The 15,933-nt window shown below is 48.2% G+C and overlaps 1 protein-coding gene across 2 annotated transcripts in view; it reads right to left on the bottom strand.

Annotated features, from left to right (window-relative positions):
- LOC124966861 (liver carboxylesterase 1-like) overlaps positions 1–12,309 on the bottom strand; it is a 32,454-nt gene extending 20,145 nt beyond the window's left edge. The window contains exons 1-5 of one of the 2 annotated variants that reach the window (XM_047528635.1): positions 12,155–12,309; positions 7,726–7,933; positions 5,321–5,465; positions 2,352–2,485; positions 717–870 (exon numbers count right to left, since the gene is read on the bottom strand). In XM_047528635.1, the coding sequence (XP_047384591.1) occupies positions 717–870; positions 2,352–2,485; positions 5,321–5,465; positions 7,726–7,933; positions 12,155–12,206 (693 nt within the window). In that variant the 5' untranslated portion in view covers positions 12,207–12,309. The remainder of the gene's footprint in view (positions 1–716; positions 871–2,351; positions 2,486–5,320; positions 5,466–7,725; positions 7,934–12,154) is intronic. The other variant, XM_047528636.1, reaches the window with a different exon arrangement.
- Positions 12,310–15,933: the final 3,624 nt, after the last annotated feature.

The following is a 15,933-nucleotide window of genomic DNA, read 5'->3' as shown; positions in this document are numbered from 1 at the left end:
ACATTTTCCCCTGAATATTCATTCAACTAGGAAACCAATATATGTTTGAAAACGGCAGAAATCGGGCTCACACTCGGCTTAGCTGAGAGGGGAAGGAAGGTTTCTTTGGTCCCTGCACCTTCTGTAGCTTCCGGGTCCACACGGTCTCTTTGCCAACACTACCAAGACATCTTCCATCCCTGGGTTCTTTCCCTACCCACATCCCAGGTGTTATCCCTCCCCCATTCCATTTCAAATTCTGCCCTACTTCTTGGGCAGGGACAAGACATAAGAAAAACTCAGAAGAAGCCCTGCCCTTTCTTGGCTAACAAGCCCCCTCAATGTGTAGATCCTGCCCTGGAGCCAAACGAAATCCCGTCCTCGCCTCTTCTCACTGTCATTTATACCCACCCTGCATCCCAACAGAAGTGAGCTGGGTCCTGAGGTTAAAACGATCAGGAAGGGAAAGAGAACTCCATCAAACCAGAGGAGGAGGAAGGTCACTATCACAGATCCAGCTGGAGGTGCTGCTGGCCCAGGACAGAGAGCTGAGCTCAGCTTCCTGGAGGCCAGGGAGGGTCTGGCCTGGGCTCCCCACCATCCGAGGCCAGGCAGTGAGCAGAGTCAGCCCTGAATCCAGGTCTTGTAACCAAAGGTGCCGATGATGGAGTCGGCTCCAAGAGGTCCCAGCAGCAGCCTCGGCAGCCTGGGGAGGGGCAGGAACCAGGAGCACTTACAAGAACAGAGACGCTTTCTCCTCCTGCGGACTCTCCAAAGATGGTCACAGAGCCCGGGTTCCCTCCAAAGTTGGCGATGTTGTCCTGAACCCAGCGCAGAGCAGCCACCTGGTCCAGGTGGCCCCAGTTCCCCGGGCAGTGCTCATCCCCAGTGCTGCGAGAGAGGGTGAGGTGGGGACAGAGGTGTCATGGCAGGGCTACAGGACCAGAGGTGACCTGGGGGCTCTGCATCCGTGACACAGGGGTCTCCGCCTGCCTCTCATCCCTGCTGATTGTTCTGCATGGAGTCTACATTCATTCTCCAGCAATGATGTACTGAGTGAGCACCTACTATGTGCCCTGCGCTGGCCTAAGAGTGAGCGCATACCTGGGAACAAAGCAGGCAAAGTCTGACCCCACTCAGCTCACACTCCAGACCTCAGACAGATGAAATGGGAGTGTAATGTTCACCAGTGAAGGTGATGTGAGGTAAGGACAGAGCAGGGGTGGGGCGGTGGGGTGACATTTCAGGTCTCAGGACCAGGGAAGGCCTCTGTGGGTGGTGGTGTTGGTTGAGACCAGCATGAAATGAGCACAGGTCTTCTAATGTCCAGAGAAGGGAATTCTGGGGAGGAGAAGCAGCAGGTGCAAAGGCCCCAGGGCCAAGGGAACGGAAGTGTGAGGGTAGCTGGTGTGAGAGGCAGCTTAGAGGGCACCCAGGGCCTTGGAGGGGACTCCTGTGTAACCTGGGAGCCCTCAGCAGAGGCAGGGTGACCTCAACCTGTGCCTCCCGTGATCTCTCTGGCCACCGTGGAACAGTCACCATGTCCAGTCACAGGTTTGTGAATATGATCATAACCGTGATCCAGGCCAGAGACGTGGGCAGCGACGCGGGAGTGGTGAGAAGTAGCCGGATTCTGAGCACATGGGGCAGGAGCCATGGGAATCGGCTGGCCCACGGACGGGGGTGAGAACAGAGGAGCCTCCGGGCCCCCCGGCCCTTCATCCTGAGCGCCCAGGAGGACGGAGCTGCCAGCGGCAGCACAGGGGCCTCGTGGGGAAGGGGAGAGCCTGGGCTGGGGAGGGCGTGGTGTCGAGGGCGTCTGTCCCTGTGCAGGGGAGGTGCCCTGTGCACACCAGGGGAGGGGGAGGAGGCAGCTAAAGGTGGCCCCTGGCAAAAGACGCCATGGGTTCAGACGTGACAGAGCTGGGTCTAGTTTGCATGTGGTTCACCTCAGGGTTCATGTGGGACAGCCTCGGTCCCTCGTGTGGCAGGAGGTGTTTGAGGCTTAAAAGGTTCAGCCTAGTGGAGAGTGAGCAGCTCACTGGGAGGCAGTCCTTGGAAGGACTAACGTAGAGCTACAGACCCCTGGTCAGTTCTGGAGAGAGGGAGCTGTGGAAAAAAGATTGTGATGTCTCCTCTCTCTTCCCAGCACATGACCTCTCCTGTACCCTGTGGATTCCCTTTCCGTTTCCCCCACCATGTAGAGCCCAGGGACCCACACCAGAGGCCCATCTAGTGAGACCACCAACCTTGAATTGGGCTGAATGAATTTATGTTCTTTATATTTATCCAGCCTCACGTACTTTATTATATCAATAGAAAACAAATCAATGCAGGGGCCCCTGTGCAGAGAGGGGAGTCCAGCACCTTACCTGAAGAACCCCCAGATGCCCAGGCGGTACTGGATGGTCACCACCACCACGTTCTCATGGGCAGAGAGGGCCAGTCCATCATAGGTGGATGCCCCGCCCACCACCAGTCCACCTCCGTGGATCCACACCATCACCTGGGGAAAACAACAGTGCAGCCATACATGTGATAGGAAACAGAAGGACTCCAGAGGGTGTCTGGTTCGGTCACCCACATCTTGGCTGTGACTTGTGGAGGCCATTATTCAAATTCTTGTAGAACCCAGCAAGGTTGCAAAATGGGCCACTGCTCCACCCAGCGCACCTGCCTTTTCTCCAGATCTATGTGCCCTGTCCCTCCTGAGTTGCTGAAAACTGAAATGTCGACAGCGCGGGGCAAGGATGCTGTGTTCTCCCCTTCACCCCGCAGTCCTGTTGCTTCACATGACCGTGGGCAGCACTTGTATTTCAGCATCATCTTGGGTAACATTTTGTGAGGAATTAAACTTCTGTGTGTGTCATCCTTGGCTTCTAGGAGAACAGTCAAACATCATGTACCTAAAATGCCCAATTTTGTTCCCAGAACCCTGCCAACCGGGGAACGATGAGAGCTGGCCTGGGCCAGACTCCTAGATAAGCGCCGTCTTGAAGGGCCCTGGCTTGCTCTCACACATGCCAGCGGGTGCGTGTCGTCCGGAGAGCTGCTTTCTTGCAGGCACGCCAAGTTCCTCGGGATGCTGGTCATACAATGGAACAAAGTAAGCTCAACTAACTTGCTCTGAACCTTAACCTGCAGAGCCCCCTCCCTGTGGTGACTAAGGAAGAACAGAGTGCTTGTCCAGCTGGCCATCACTGGACAAAAGGTTGCCATGAACTCAGATGCTCCTTTCTAGAGAAGCAGAGTAAGCACCAGTCCAGTCCATGGCCACTGGAATTTCTAGAAAAGTATATACCCAACAGGACCTTCCCAGGAGGTGTTTTTTCAGTAAACCTTATATCTCACCTCCTATCTCTGGGGGTCTCCTTTGATCTCAGCAACCTACCCCACTGGCCTGGCCCGACTTGGGCTGTGGGTAGTGAACTTCTCAAGGCAGGAATGGTCATTGTGGAAATCCCATGCAGCTCCAATGGTACACCTTCCTGATGTGACTCCCTCTGCCTCTTCTGCAACCCCAAAGGCACCCCAAACTCCTAAGCCCACCTCACATCCACCTCCTCCAGGAAGCCTTCAACCATGCCACGAACATTACCTGAGGATCCACCATGGGCCAGGCACTATGATGAGACTTAAAGAAGAGAGTGGACAGTACAGTTCTTAATTCATGGTTCTTGACTTTAAAGAACTCACATGACAGGGAAGAAATGAGAGTGGACACAGTGATGTTGTCATAATACTGCTAACAAGAAGCAAGTGCGCGCAATGGGAAATGGGCAAGAGAAACTGTCCTAAGTCCTAAAAATAACTTATCCATGCAGAACGTGTTAATGCTGTGCTATTTGACAGGAAAGCTGGGTCACTTCACCTGCCTGAGACTCTGTAGCTAATAAGTGCAAGCGCGACTTGAACCAGACCAAATGTTCCCAGAGGCCACATGCTGAGCTGTTAGGGCAGGAGGAAGGTCCCGCTGCAGCTCTGAGCCGCGTTCCAGGAGGCTCGCTCTGCGCACTCAGCCAGCCCTGAGGTGCAGCCTGACCATCAGCATCAGATGCTCTCAAGGGATTCTTGCCACTAGAGGAAGCAGAGGCCGAGGGAAGTTGAGAACTTGCCCAAGACTCTCAGCCAGGCCAAGGCAGACCCAGGATCTAAACCCAGACCCTGAAGTTCTAGAACCTGTGTCCTCAACTGGAGGGTCTCCTGCCTCCAGGGGCTGGACTGAGTCAAGTTCATCCATGAGTGAAGGCTGAGCCCAAGGACTAGCTGGCAGTGACATCACGGAGAAGCTATAGTGCTCCTGTGCAGAGCAGATGGCAAGACCCTGGAAGGCAGGGGCTGTGTGGGAATGGTTCCACACCCCTCCTTTCCCTGACCCCAAGTCTAACCGTGGCCATATAGAAGAATGAATGAATGAACAAACAAGGGAATCGCTGTCCCCACCTCCTTGTGACTTACAAAGCTCCTGTAAGACCAACTTTCATCCCCAAGTTCCAACCTCCTCCACCACTCCTGGGAACCATGCTGGGGGGTTCCTGGGGGCCTGGCTGGGTGCTGACGCCCCTCCTTCTTCTATCCCAGGTGTGGCTTCTTTACCAGCAGGTCCTCTCTGCCTGCCAGCCTGCACCTGGCAGCCTGCCCCATCTCTGGCCCTCCCTTTGCTGGGGAAATGCTGACTCATGGGCATTGGACAATCAGGAAGGGAATGAGCTACAGGAACCTTCCAGATGTTTGGCCAAAGGCGAGGAATGGGCTTCCGAGACGGTCCCAGGCTCTGCTGCCCATGCTCCTCTCAGGGGACAGGGAAGTGGTCCACAGGGGTTTTGCTGTGAAAAGGTGACCCACGTGCTGCACTTCCAAGTCTGTGTTCAGGGACATTGGTTTAAAGATGAGGAGCCCGAGCTCCTGTCCTGTCACCCTTCTATGTGACCTCCCTCCCCCATCCGGGCCTGTTTCTCTACCTGAAAAGGAGGGTTGGGTTGTTTGAGTTTTCTCCAAGGTCCTAAAGCTCTGACTTATTTGAAATTGTCTTATCTGCCCTGAGGTTCAGAGTCTTAATCTAGTGACGAAGAGTAGCCATTCTTGTCTTTCTGTGAGTGTGAGAGAACATGGAAAGATGGAGATGTGCATTCCTGATGTGCGGCACTCTCCCCCAGACGCTGAGGTCGCCGGGGAAACCAAGGTGAAGACAACTTGTCTTTCCTGTAGTGAAGGAAGCTTGGGACCCCTGACTCATCACGGCCCGGGGTGCCCCTCACCCCAGGCCTTCATCCCTGTCCTGCCTGCACTAGTGGCTCCCCAATGCTGGGGCTCACAAGTCCTGGCGAGGGGCCACACTTACCGGCAGCCTGCCTCTCCCTGCCAGGTCTGCGGGAGTGTAAATATTCAGGTAAAGGCAGTCTTCAGAGAAGGTGAGGGGAATGTTCTCCTTTCTGTTGGTAAAGAGCTCGGAGAGCACCTGCCCCGCCACTGCATCTTGGGAGCACCTGGGAGGGGAGAAAGGAGGATTCAGAGATTCAGTGAGGTGGAGGCAGAAAGTGTCACCTGGGGCCAGACCTGGCACTGGAGTTTAAGCCTCTAAGTGGAGCTGCTGTCACTGCACCTGAGGCACTGGAGTGGGTGAGAGGCTCACTGGGGGTTTGGTGGGAATCATGGGACCCCCTTGAGTCTCCTGAGATCATGCAGAGTGAGAGGGGCCTAGCATTTCTCCTCTTCCTGGATCCTGTAGGACATTCCGGTTGCCTGCTTCAGCCACTGATGTGCTCTGTGACCTTGGATGAATTGCTATCCTGCTCTGTGTCCCCTCCTGCTCAGAGTAAATGAGGAGAGTGCTTTCTCTAAGGATCCTGCAACCCTGGAATTCTAAGATTCTGTCATCAACCTATCCCAAGCAACCATCCTGTTAAGAAATCTCTAGAATCCAACATAGAATGGAGTTGGTAACATTTGCTGAGTTCTCCCAGTTGCCAGGCACTGACTGAAGTTCTTCAGATCTAAAGTTCTTCTGATCTACCAACTCCTTGAAGCCTCAGATCAGCCTTGGGCATGGGTTCTATCACTACACCTATTTGACAGAAGAGAAATTTGAGTCACAGGGAGATTACACAACCTGCCTGAGGTCAGGTAGCCAAGAACATCCACTCTGCATAGGACTTATATTTCCAAGTCCGTTCTAAGCAGGGTCTCCCAATCTCAAAGGATCAGAAGGCAAGTGTTGCTACCCCCTGTAAGAAGAGGTAACTGAGCCACTTGGGTGTCAGGAGGACACAGCTGTCAACTGGTAGAAGCGGAACCAGCAAAAGTAATGTCCAGATTTCCATCCTCAGGAATTTTTCCTAGATCTCCAAAAGCAATGGACGTAGGATTTGCAAAGATTGAAATTCAAATGTCAAAGGAGAGGAATCACTAATATCTAGATAAATGTAAAATAAAGACCAACATTATATTTATCATTGTTATTACATGTTATTATTTTGTTGACCCAAGAGCCAAAAGGCATTCTTTTATAAACCCAGGCATTTGGCCAGGGTCTCCTGAATGAAGGTTTCCATATGTCAGTGTAAGGTGTGTACACAGTTGGAATATCTCACAGTTGGGGGGAATTACCAAAATGTGCAGATGCTTTGACTCAGAAATGTCACTTCTTGGGACTTATCCTAAAATATCCATGAATGCATGTGATGATTTAGTTACAACATGTTCATTGTGGTGGTATTTATAATGTCAAGAACATTAAAAACAACTTGATGAATCCAAATCAAATGTTAATTTAATCAATTACATTTCAATACCCAATTTTATGCAGCTATTTAACGTCAGACTGAGATACTTAAGGGCGCAAAGTGATCTTCATGATTCATGAGCAAGGTGGTGATTCCCACTGTGTGTACGTAGGATCTGTTTCCAAGGGAGGAAGGATACAGCCAGTGACAGACTGGAAACGCGACCAAACACGTTGGGAGCAATTCTCCCTGGCAGGTGAAATTACATGTGAATTTCCTGCTTCTGCCCTCGCTTCTCTAAGTTCTTCTCTAACTTATCTGGAATGTGTATGTAGCACCCTTACAACTAGGAAATAAAAACAGTGCATAGTATTTTGTAAAGAAAGATAAGGGAAGAAGGTGCCCGGAAGAGGGAAACTGGACACCCTCGGAAATACTTGGCTGAGGGTCTGAGTGCTCTGGGGGTGTCCGGGAGGCCATTGGAAACCTTGGAGCTTCTGTGCCCAGGTAGCCAGAGTGACTGGGCAGACCAACCACTGCTCTGTCATGACTAGGCCTCTAGATCAACCTAGGAGTTGAGAAGGTGTCAAGTCAGTGCACCCTGCCAGTGCCTTCGCCCACCCCATGTCCCCACCAAACCAAGAAGAAACAGACTTCACGTCTCCCTCACTGGCTCAATAACTCCTTTTACAAAGCACTAATCACATTCTAACATAGCACATGATACACTTTTTACTTTGCACATTGTTTATGAGCTGTCTCTCCTTTCCGGAATGCAAGCTTCACCAAGAGAGGGATCTTCCGTCCACAAATGGATTCTAAGAACTGAGAACAGGGTGACACAGAATACTCAAGAACCACGTGCTGGATGAAGGGCTCTTGACATCCCCGAGAGGTCCGGGCTGTCTCAGGGCTCCGCCGTGTTCTCGAGCATTCCAGAAGAAGGCAGAGCCAAGCAGAGGACGGCCTCCACCCCTCCCTGCAGCACTGGGAGACCACCCCCGAGACAGGCCACCCCACTTACATAGTAGGGTAGGAGGTGGTGTTCTTCACGTAGCTCCAGGGCTCTGCAGGCTGCGGTGGAGCAAACCTCAGGGATCCCAGAGGGGGCTTGGCAAAAGGGACCCCCAGGAAAACGGCCACAGGCTGGGCAGATCCCTCCAGGCTGACGTACTTCCCCAGGACTTTGCCATACACGGTGTCCACCACGGGTGGCGAGGACGGGTGCCCTGCTGGACATGGGTGCAAATGAGGACATGAGAGGGGAAAGGCTAGTCCTGGTCCCAGGTGGGTTTGCCACATTCTAGGCATGTGACATTGAAAAAGTCATCTATACCCTCTAGGCCTTAGGATAAGGAAAATAATCCAGCCCAACTAAAAGGGTTTAGTGAAGGACTGAGGATTAAGGTACAAATGTGTCCAGACAAAAGTCAATGGAAAAAGGAGAACTTCTGGGAATGAACAAGGCCTTTGTTTCCCTCATAGAAGCTTCTGGAAGCATGGACCCACTAGGCTCCTGTTGCAGAGCTGCATGCTGGTTGAGGAGATGACCACAAGGGGGCCCTGTTCTCAGGAGGGCTGACCTTCTGGGGAGAAGGAGCCCCAGACGTACTTGATTTGATGCTGGAAAGAAGGAGGCATGCTCTGGTGGGGGGACCAGCAAGGGGTTGCAGGAGGGAGAAGAGGGAGCGAGGCCTTCTGATCACAGGGAGCTGGGACTTGCAGAGTGTAGGGGAGAATGAGGGAGATGGAATGGGGGCTAAACAGGAATAAGAGAGAGTGCAGAGTCCAGATAATCAGAGACAGGGAGACACAGGGCCTGGCTGGGAACTGGTGATGGGTGTGGAGACAGGGGGAGTCCAGGTGGAGGGGAGCTAACACTCTGGAATGAGCAGGTGCTGGTCAGGAAGGGCCTCGAATGCCAGGCTAAGGCATCGGGTTTCACTTAGTAGACAAGTAAACATTAGGAATATTTTTGAAATGAAGGACACAAGAACTTCTAGAATATTCTATGAGTTCTAAGACGGGCCATTTGTAAAGAGAGAAAGACTAGGCATCAGGTTGTCTGCTCCATTCCCTCCTTTCTTGGACAGGAGATAAGTGCTCCTCATCTCTCTGCAGCCTCCTCACCTGACCTGGTCCCACCTGCTGTGGGACCAGAGTGAGCTAAGCTGTGGCAGGTGGATTTCAGACACTCGACTGTGGCCACCCCTGGAGTCCTCTCCTGTCTGGCCTCAATGACCTCAGGTTCTCAGAGCACCCATCACGGGACACAGTTACTACCCTCCTGTCCTCCACAATGCTCCTCTTTGCATACAGATGTGTCAACATTCCCCTCAAATGTGTGGCCAGAAAAGAAGAAGAATCCAGACTTGTTCTAACAGAAGAAAAATTAATGGAAGTCTTTTATGGGAAATCCACTTACAATAGCATCAATAGCCAGTTTCATACTGTAATTTTTGTTGTACACATAACACCAGGATGAGCGTTCTGGAGGCATGGATGTACAATTTACAACGTCTTAGGATTTTTAAAAATGTTAAGATTATGAGTTTTCTTATATATCAAGATGAATAACTAATAGCACTGGGAAACTTGATGGAAATCAGGATACGAAACCACGTGCATGTCTCATGTTGTAAAGAGCAAAGCCCACACTTTTTCCTTTTCACATGTAACTAATTATTACCAATGACACTGAGATGTCCTTTTAGGGAAGCTTATTCAGGGAGATGTCTATGGATACAGACTGTGCAGGTTGCTTTTTTCTTGGCGCATAGCCAGATTTCTGGACTGAAGATAGATTCCTTTTTTATATTTAGGAGGAGAAAAATTATAAAGAAATATGGAGACACATATGAGGACTTTTGATGGAGGACTTGGTAGCTGCCAAGACCAGATTATGGGGGCCATGGAGGGAGAAGACTGAAGAGCAGGCGTGTGAACCCGGCTCAGTGTTAGGCAGGGTCCCTGGGGAAGTCAGTGAGATATCCTGGCAAGAGGCCACAGGACCAGGGCACCTCCAGACTGGAAGGAGTTTGGTGAGGGGGCAGGGGGTTGTTCCCCTGAAGGTGAGGGTGCACACCATGGCTGTGTGTGACTCACTGCAGGGGCCAGGGTGAGAGGAGAGCAGGAGCTGAGAAGGAAGCACAGAGGCAGCTTCAGCTGAGATTGGGAGCACCCTCCAGAGAGGTGGCAGGAGGAGGGCGGAGCCTCTGAAGCCCAGGGAGGCGGGGGAGGGGCCAGGTGGGTGCTTCAAGGAGGTGAAGGAGGGTGAAGGCTGAGCAGAAATCTCTGGACTTGGTCTGTTACCTCAGTGATCACCAGATGAAGTGGGTAGAAGCCAGATTGTCCAGGATGGAAATATGGGCAGACGGGGTGGGAGGCATAAACAAGGTAGTACACCAGCAGGCACCTCTTACGTCATATGGAATGTGCACATACTGAGCACTTTCTTTGTACCAGATGTGCACTTTAGCTGCTTCACATCATTCCTTAAAGAAGCGTCACCAGGTGTTACAATGCCCACTGAACAGATGAGCAAACAGGATTTAGAAGGCCTATATTAACTTCCTAGATGGAAAGGGGGTGGCATTTGCTGGGGTAACCAACATAATAGCTAAACTATGAAACCAACCTAGGTGCTCTTCAACAGATGAATGGATAAAGAAAATGTGGTGTGCATATGCAACGGAATATTACTCATCTTTAAAGAAGAATGAAATTGTGGCATTTGTTGGTAAATGGATGGAGTTGTAGAATATCATGCTAAGTGAAATAAGCCAATCCCCCAAAAATAAAGGCTGAGTGTTTTCTCTGACATGTGGATGCTAATTCACAATGGGGGGTAGACTAGGGAAGAATAGAGTTACTTTAGATTAGGTAGAGAGGAGAGAAGGGAGAGGAAGGGGTATGCAGGTCGGAAGGACAGTAGAGTGAAACAGACATTACCTCATGTACAAGTATGACTGCATGACCATGTGACCCTACAACGTGTACAATCAGCAAAATGAGAAATTATACTCCATTTATGTATGATTTATCAAAATGCATAAATGTATTTTACTGTCATGTATAAATAATTAGAACAAATAAAAATTTAAATAAAAAAAATGTATACAAAAAAAAGAAATGTTCCACTCCAACTTTGGATCTTTTCCTCCTCTGCCGAACACTCATTTCCTAGTCCTCCTAAATGTCACACAGCCAGAGAGAAGATAATACACAGACGGGGCCTCAGTTGCCAAGGCACTGATATCCAGAGCTCTGGTTCTGAATGTTAGAGCCAGAAACAGGCCAGCACAAGATTTTCCAGGTGAACTTGGCAGAGTACATTTCTCTGAAACTCAGTTTCTCTGTCCATAAAATGACCCAGACGTATGCTGAGGTCCATTGCCGAACCACTGTGTGAGCCATGCGTTTGTTTTCTGTATCTAATGCTTTGATTTGTGAGACCTTGCTGGTCCTTGTGGAACTACTGCTCTCGGGATCCCCACCCCAGTCACCTCCTTTATCATGGTCTCACACCCTGGGCCAGTACCCTCCTGCTCAAATCACCCAGAACTAGGAATCAGACAGATAGAACAATCCCTTTGCCCCAAAGTCCACTAAAATAATTCCCACCAGCCAACCCATACCAGCTTCCTCTGTCTCTTCCTTCCAGACAAAACCACAGCTTTATACACAGTGGCCCGCTCTCCCTCCACCTCCTGACTGAACTCAGTGGGTCCTTTGTGTGTCCTCTCATCCCAGTGGTGTGCCCAACCTCCTGGGAACTGTGAGTGATGAACTATCTTTCCAAAGGTCAAAGGCTTCTGGTTCTGATATTACCATATGTCAAATTTCCTAATAACACGCTCCATTCTAAATCAACCCTTTCATCCTTTTTCTGCTTTCTCTAGACCAGACACCGTTCTAAGTGCTCAGAAAGCACCACCACTTCATCCCCACTGCAGCCTGATAAGGTGGGTCCTGTTTCATGCCTATTTTAGAGACAGGGTGACCCAGGCACAGCTAAATTAAGTATCTGACCCAAGGACGCCCAGCTTGGAAGTGCTGAGCTGGGATTCACTTAGTCGAGTTCCTGAGTTGATGCTTTTAATATTCTGCTAAGCCACTCTCCATGGGCCAGATCTGCACTCACAATGGAGGGGGAAACCTGTGCTCTCTTAATTCCTCATGTGTGAAGTTTCGAGTTTATCTTATTGCCCTCCTGACCCTGATGCATGCAGCAGGTGGGTCAGGGTGTTTATCCTCCCCTGAGTCTTGTTGTGGCCAAGGCTGGCTGGGCTGTGCTACTCCAAGTCTATTTTCAAGTCCAGGTCCAAGTCCAAGTCTAGAGGGAGAGCAAGGCTGTGGAACTGAAGCTGCAGGTCTTGGCCCTTTATGTATCTCCACCCAGGACAAGGATTTCCAAAAGTGCCCCCTGGTATTCGTATTTCAGAGGAACTCACCCCACGCCGTGCAAGCAGAGAGAGCGGCCAAGACCAGAGCACAGAGCCACATCTTGGAAGGACAGCAGCTCTGAGGCCAGTGCAGTCTCTGTGCTGCTTGGAGGTAATAAACTGGTACCACCCCAAGCTCAGGACCTGCCCCTGAATCCTGCCCGCCCAGGCCAGTTGCATAACCTAAAATGACAGAAAAGCTCTCCCTGGCTCTGCCATCCCTTGGGACCTCTAAGCCACGCCTTCCCAGAGCTACCCTCTTGTTTCTGAACAGTCCGTACCAAACTCTCAGATTACAGATGGCCACAGACTCGTCCAACAACTTCTTACATAAGACCTTCTCCCTGGTAGAACTCTAACCTCTGTGCACTTTGAGCTTCCCAAAGGAGGCACCAGCAAACTGAACCCTAAAGCAAGGCAAAATTTAGGTCTGAGGACCTCAGAACAAGCTGGGACACTTTAGAGCAACACCCAGCTCCAGAGCTGCTCAGCTAGGAGATCGGGACACCATCTCCTCGCCTCCCTGGGCTGCTGTCTCCTAGCTCCAGGCTCGGACTTTGGAAGGGATCTTACACTTCATCCAGTCCTCTTCTGGTGTCTAAATTAGCTTTGCAATGTTTCTGCATGGTGATCCAGGTGTCCATCACCCACAACCGTGGTCAGGAAACTCACTACCTTTCGGTGCAGCAACTTTGGGGTAAAATATTCTCCCAGGAAATGAATTCCATATACCTCAAATCCTGCAGTCATTCATTTTATCCATTCCTTCTTCAAACATTAACCCACCTACCTGGTAAGTACAGGTAAGTACAGAAACTGGGAAAGCAAAACCTTCAGGCTCCACTCTCTGCTCTGTGAGAAACTTTAGCCTTTGCAGGTCATGGCTGCTTTCCCCGATTACAGAAGTTACAGAGGAAAAGGACGACATATAAAATACTGGTTTCTGTCTGTCTGAAGTCTACCTGATCAGCAGCTCCAGAGCCTGAGTGGAGATCGGCTCGTTATCCCTGTTACAGTGCTGCCCCCTGCTGGACATTGGTAAATGACACAGGTGAAGATTAGTCTGGTTTTTCCCTAAAGTTTTTTGCTGATTTAATTTAATGAATCCAATCAAAGATTGGGGGCAGGAAAGACACTTTCTGAAAAATATTAAATTGTTTACAATGAAAGTAATGATAAGATGTTTGAGGTTATTACATTAATGGAAAAGCGGAGCCGACTTTGAACTGTGACACTTACTTGCGTTACTGTTGCATCTGAAGTGACGTGACTCTTCAGGGCAGTGAATATATAGATAGAACATTTAAAAAGTAATTTAAAAAGGACCTGGATTTATTTATTTTTAAAACTTATTTATTTTGATTCATTGTACACAAATGGGGGTACAACTGTTGTTTCTCCAGCTGTACACAAAGCAGAGTCCCACCATTTGTACAATCATACATGTACATAGGGCAAAATGATGTCTGTCTCATTCTGCTATTTTTCCTCCCCCCACCCCTTCCCCACCCCTATTTTTCCTCTATACAATCCATCCTTCCTCCATTCTTGCCTCCCTCCTATCCTCCCCCCATTATGTATCATCATCTGTTTATCAGAGAGATCATTTGACCTTTGGTTTTTTGGGATTGTGTTATCTCACTTAGCGTGTTACTCTCCAACTCCATCCATTTACCTGAAAATGCCATAATTTTCTTCTTCTTTATGACTGAGTAATATTCCATTGTATATATATATACTACAGTTTCTTTATCCACTCATCTATTGAAGAGCATCAAGGTTGATTCCACAATCTGGCTATTGTGAATTGAGCAGCTATGAACATTGATGTGGCTGTGTCACTGTAGTATGCTGATTTTAAGTCCTTTGGGTATATATAAACCAAGGAGTGTGATAGCTGGGTCAAATGGTAGGTCCATTCCAAGTTTTCTAAGGAATCTCCACACTGCTTTCCAGAGTGGCTGCACTAATTTGCAGCCCCACCAGCAATGCATGAGTGTACCTTTTTCCCCGCATCCACACTAACACCAATTGTTGATTGTATTCTTGATAATCGGCATTCTAATTGGGGTGAGATGAAATCTTAGGGTAGTTTTGATTTGCATTTCTCTTATTACTAGAGATATTGAACATTTTTTCATATATCTGTTGATTGCTTGTACATCTTCTTCTGTGAAGTTTCTGTTCATTTCCTTAACCCATTTATTGATTGGGTTATTTGTATTCTTGCTATAAAGTTTTTTGAGTTCTTTGTAGATTCTGGAAATTAGTACTCTATCTGAAGTGTGCATGGCAAATATTTTATCCCACTCTGCAGGCTCTCTCTTCATGTTATTGATTGTTTCCTTTGCTGAAAGTTTTTTAGTTTGAATATATCCCAATTATTGATGCCTGCTTTTATTTATTGTGCCTTGGGGGTCATGTTAAGGAAGTCTGGTTCTAAGTAGACATGATGAAGATTTGGATCTACTTTGTCTTCTATTAGGTGCAGGGTCTCTGGTCTAATTCTGAGGTACTTGATCCATTTTGAGTTGAGTTGTGTGCAGGGTGAGAGATAGGGGTTTAGTTTCATTTTACTGCATATAGATCTCCAGTTTTCCCAGCACCATTTGTTGAAGAGGCTATCTTTTCTCCATTGTATGTTTTTAGCAACTTTGTCTAGTATGAGAAAACTGTATTTATGTGGGTTTGTCTCTGTGTCCTCTATTCTGTACCACTGATCTATCTGTTTATTTTGGTGACAATATCATGCCATTTTTGTTACTATTGCTCTGTAATATAGTTTAAGTTCTGTTATTGTGAAACCTCCTACTTCACTCTTCCTGCTAAGAATTGCTTTAGCTATTCTGGGTCTCTTATTCTTCCAAATGAATTTCATGATTGCTTACTCTATTTCTATGAGGTACATCATTGGGATTTTAATTGGATTGCATTGAATCTGTACAGCACTTTTGGTAGTATGACCATTTTGACAATATTAATTCTGCCTATCCAAGAACATGGGAGATCTTTCTATCTTCTAAGATTTTCTTTAATTTCTTTTTTTAGTGTTCTGTAGTTCTCATTGTAGAGGTCTTTCACCTCTTTTGTTAGATTGATTTCCAAGTACTTTTTTTTTGAGGCTATTGTGAATGGGATAGTTTTCCTAATTTCTCTTTCAGAGGATTCATCACTTATGAATAAAAATGCATTCGATTTATGAGCATTGATTTTATATTCTGCTACTTTATTGAATTCATTTATGAGTTCTAGAAGTTTTCTGGTGGAATTTTTCAGCTCCTCTAATTATAGAATCATGTCATCAGCAAATAGGCAAATAGGGATAGTTTGAGTTCTTCTTTCCCCATTCATATCCCTTTAATTTCTTTGGTCTGTCTAATTGCTCTAACTAGAATTTCAAGGACAATGTTGAATAGAAGTGGTGAAAGAGGGCATCCCTGCCTTGTTCCAGTTTTTAGGGGGATTGCGTTCAATTTTTCTTCATTTAGAATGATGTTGGCCATGGGCTTAGCATAGATGGCCTTTACAATATTGAGGAATGTTCCTACTATCCCTATTTTTTCTAGTGTTTTGAGCATGAAGGGATGGTGTATTTTATCAAATGCTTTTTCTGCATCTATTGAAATAATCATGTGATTCTTCAAGTCTGTTGATGTGGTGAATTACCTTTATTGATTTCCAGATGTTGAACCAAACTTTCATCCCTGGGATGAAACCCACTTGATCATGGTGCACTATCTTTTTAATATGTTTTTGTATGCGATTTGCTAAAATTTTGTTAAGAATTT

This window comes from Sciurus carolinensis, chromosome 16 (genome assembly GCF_902686445.1).
Source record: "Sciurus carolinensis chromosome 16, mSciCar1.2, whole genome shotgun sequence".
Classification (NCBI taxonomy): Eukaryota; Metazoa; Chordata; class Mammalia; order Rodentia; family Sciuridae; genus Sciurus; species Sciurus carolinensis.
The sequence above is the reverse complement of the archived record's forward strand: the minus strand, read 5'-3'. Positions and strand labels throughout refer to the sequence as shown.